The sequence below is a fragment of the Lupinus angustifolius genome, chromosome LG07 (genome assembly GCF_001865875.1).
Source record: "Lupinus angustifolius cultivar Tanjil chromosome LG07, LupAngTanjil_v1.0, whole genome shotgun sequence".
NCBI classification, from domain to species: Eukaryota; Viridiplantae; Streptophyta; class Magnoliopsida; order Fabales; family Fabaceae; genus Lupinus; species Lupinus angustifolius.
The window spans coordinates 6,035,491-6,039,040 of record NC_032015.1 but is presented as its reverse complement, the minus strand read 5'-3'; the positions used below and the strand labels follow the sequence as shown (position 1 = coordinate 6,039,040).

General features: G+C 35.6%; 1 protein-coding gene across 1 annotated transcript in view; it reads right to left on the bottom strand.

Moving 5' to 3' along the window:
- The window catches only part of LOC109352867, a 10,774-nt gene continuing 7,556 nt past the window's right edge, over positions 333-3,550 (bottom strand). The window contains exons 8-9 of the mRNA XM_019595047.1: positions 584-669; positions 333-497 (exon numbers count right to left, since the gene is read on the bottom strand). Of these exons, the coding sequence (XP_019450592.1) occupies positions 333-497; positions 584-669 (251 nt within the window). The remainder of the gene's footprint in view (positions 498-583; positions 670-3,550) is intronic.

The following is a 3,550-nucleotide window of genomic DNA, read 5'->3' as shown; positions in this document are numbered from 1 at the left end:
CATATTTGAGCAGTTAGCAGTAGGCATAATCATTCAATATTGACACATACACCAAACATGATCAAGATCCATTTAAACAAAGGAGTATACTATTTGTAACATAATTAGTACTCAAGCATGAACAAGATAATTTGAAATCAATGTAAAGCAATGGCAAGGTTTAAAGCAATAATTCAGCAAAAGTTATAGAGTTATTATAATCCAAAATAAGAGCAAATGTGCAAAATAAAAAATAAGTTCTCAAGACGGAACAAGGAATAACAAAGTCCATTAGCTAGGAAGGATAAAACTAAGGCTCTAAGGGCTCCTAACTAAGGATGAGATGGAGGGCTCTAATTGTTAGGAATCGTCGAGCTACTACCATCCTTGATGAAGGTACTCAACATGTTGAACTCATCACACAATCTTCTAGTTTGTGAGTCAGCAGTGGTCTGAACATAGTTCCTCAAAGATTGGTAATGGCTATCAATATAAGCATTCTGACGCTCCTCAAAATTCTTCAGATCCGTATGATATGAGTCCTTTAGAGACTGAAAGTGGAGATCCATCCAATTGTTGAGATGTTGTTCCAGGTCCTAACAACCTCCAATCTGCCTCGTGCCTCGGTTGGTGCGGATGGACCGGCAGGTACGGATCTCCGCTCTGGTAGGGTGAATGATGCTTCCTGAACTGCGTAATATGTCAGGAGATGCAACACAGAGCCATCACATACGAGATCCAATTCCAAGTCGCAGGGATCAGTGTAGGTGTATATGTTTCCTTCAACACTCTATGCCCCCTCCTAGGACATTGTAAAGCAATAGCCCCTAATCATTACTGATTTGTCCATCTAAACATGGATGTACACGAGTACACTAGAAATAAAGAGATGGAGTAAAATATCTAATGAAAAACTTATCATTGACGTCGTGGAATTACATATAATATCACACCAAGACAAAGAACAAGTACAGATATATCATATGATCATACACACATGTATTATTGATGAATGGAATATAAAACTTATGATTTTAGAATCAATATCGATAAATACCACGTATGCATGGTATGCATATGTCCACCATCCTTACACCATTATCCTCCCAATAACTATTCAGAAATAACCGAGAATACAGGTCCCATAATAAGCCGATTTGATCGCACCAAAATTATTCCTCGCAAGGATATATATATATATATATTATCGATCTGTTCCAACGGACCTGTCCATTTCTGGATGGTGTCGTATCAAACACTTTCTGGGCATCCCTCTCATCGATCCTCATTGCAAAGAGGGGTTGTCAGAGATCATCTAGTTTGTATTGTGAGCACTGTCCGATCAAACAGAATACCTCATCCAGAAATATATGGGACTCGTCTCACTTAGACTCCCCCTCAAGACTTTGCTGACGAATCATCGCCATCACCGTCCCTCTCAGCATATCGGGGCTCATTCATCTCCCGTAAATATCATCTCCACTACTTCATTATTCACAATGAATATGCACACTAACCGAAGTTAGCAAATTAATTATTTTAGTCCATCTTTTATAATGATCTGTCCATCCTAAGACATCTCCCATCGGGAATGCTTCTAGTGTGGCCCGATCTTAACATTTAAACCACAGAGAATAAACCTCAGCACCACTATGAACCATCGCTGAATAACCCTGGACGACTCTCAAGCCAAGCTTCTTACGGTCAGACAATCTCGTTGCATGAGCATATAATACTTCTCAGCACTACTATGAACCATAACTGAGTCATACTGGACGACTCTCAAGCCAAGCCTCTTACGGTCAGACGATCTCATTGTGTGGGTATAATATAACACTTGCAGACCTCGTCCTTAACCATGCAATTCTTTACATACATTACTTTAGATATGGAAACTCTTCTTTGTATCATTTTCAAGAATTTCATATAATTATTCATCTATAAACATTTACTTATTGAAAGAACATTATCTCCAATAAAGTTGTTTTAGGTTTTATTGAATAGGATTGGAAGTGAATGAATTCTTGATGGCAAAAAATGGCATTTGACTTTGGCACATGTGAGAGTTATCGTTCAAACGACTTAATATGTCTTGTTTGTATGGAGCCCTCTCGCTCAAGCGACAATTGTCTTGCTCAAGCGAGGGAATCACTATTTTTATAAGGCACCTGCGGCTCAAGCGAGAGCTGTCTCGCTTAAGCAAGAAAACAACCAGTTTTCTTTGTACATATTTCAGCTCAGGCGAGAGCTGTCTCGCCCAAGCGAGAAAACCCGTTTTCTCTGGATAGTTCTTGCTCAAGAGGGAGTTGTCTCACTCAAGTGAGAGTTGTCTCGCTCAAGCGAGAAAAGCCTAAAACTTAGCTAAATTTATTTTCTCAATGAAAAGTTTTCTTATTTATTACACATGTTTTTAAGCCTTGAATTTAACAATTATATCATACATAAAATTCTTAGAACAATTATTCGAGCAATATTAAACATGAATAATCGTTGCATCTTCTTACATAAACATAACCTAACATAATTCAGCATCAAAATATTGTTTTACTTAATCCAAACAAAACAGACAATTGATTAAGTACAAGCTTTCTTAATACCCAAGATAACTCCAAACTTGTGAGGGAGTTTGGAGGTCCTAAAGCATATTCGGACACCATTGTGTCACGATGTTTTCTCCCTCACCTAAGTGTGTCGTGCAAATTGTTTTCTGGATTCCAGATGAGCTTCATTCGTCGGGTCTCTTCTCAAACTCTTCATCACGCCAAAATCAAAATAACGCTAATTAGGTCACTTTGATAATTATTATTCTTACGAAATAACATTTTATGCGAAAATAATACTTCCGATTTAAAATGAACTAATCGCTTTCATCCATTTGATTAAAGGTTAGGTATTTCTTGAATCATCATTTATCATTGAAAGTCTTACAACATAATGACACTTTCTAAAGTAAAGTTTTAATAAAACTTATAATGGAATTATGTCATAAACTATGGATATACACCAGGTTAGTTCCCAGGAAAGAGAAGTGGATCATAAAGACACACTTAAATACCAAGTCTTTCCTTAGACAAAACTTTTCTAGACATGTTATTTCCACTTCATTACATTTTTCCGGTAATGATAATTATTCATAAAACTTATCTTTTGCAAGTAAAACATTTTTATTAAGATTAAAATTTTTAAGTAAGATTATTAAGCTAGACTTACCATTTTAAAGTAAGCCAACTTAAACAAAATCAATACTTTTAAATCAAGACTTTTTAAGTCAATCTTACCTCTTTAAAGTAAGCTAACTTAACCAAGATCAACACTTTTAAATCATTTTTCTATCTAAGACTTCATAACACTTTAGGTTTATAAAGTCAAGACTTTTTAGGTCAAAATCCTCATTTAAAGTATGCTACTATAGAAGACACAACTAATTTCATGATCATCTCAACACCTCCAAATTTTAGGATAACCTCAAGGGTTAATAGGTGTTGATTTTATAGTCATGAACTATAAATCATAAGTTAACATTTTTACTACTTTAATATCCAAAACTTCATAACACTTTAAGTTTATGAAG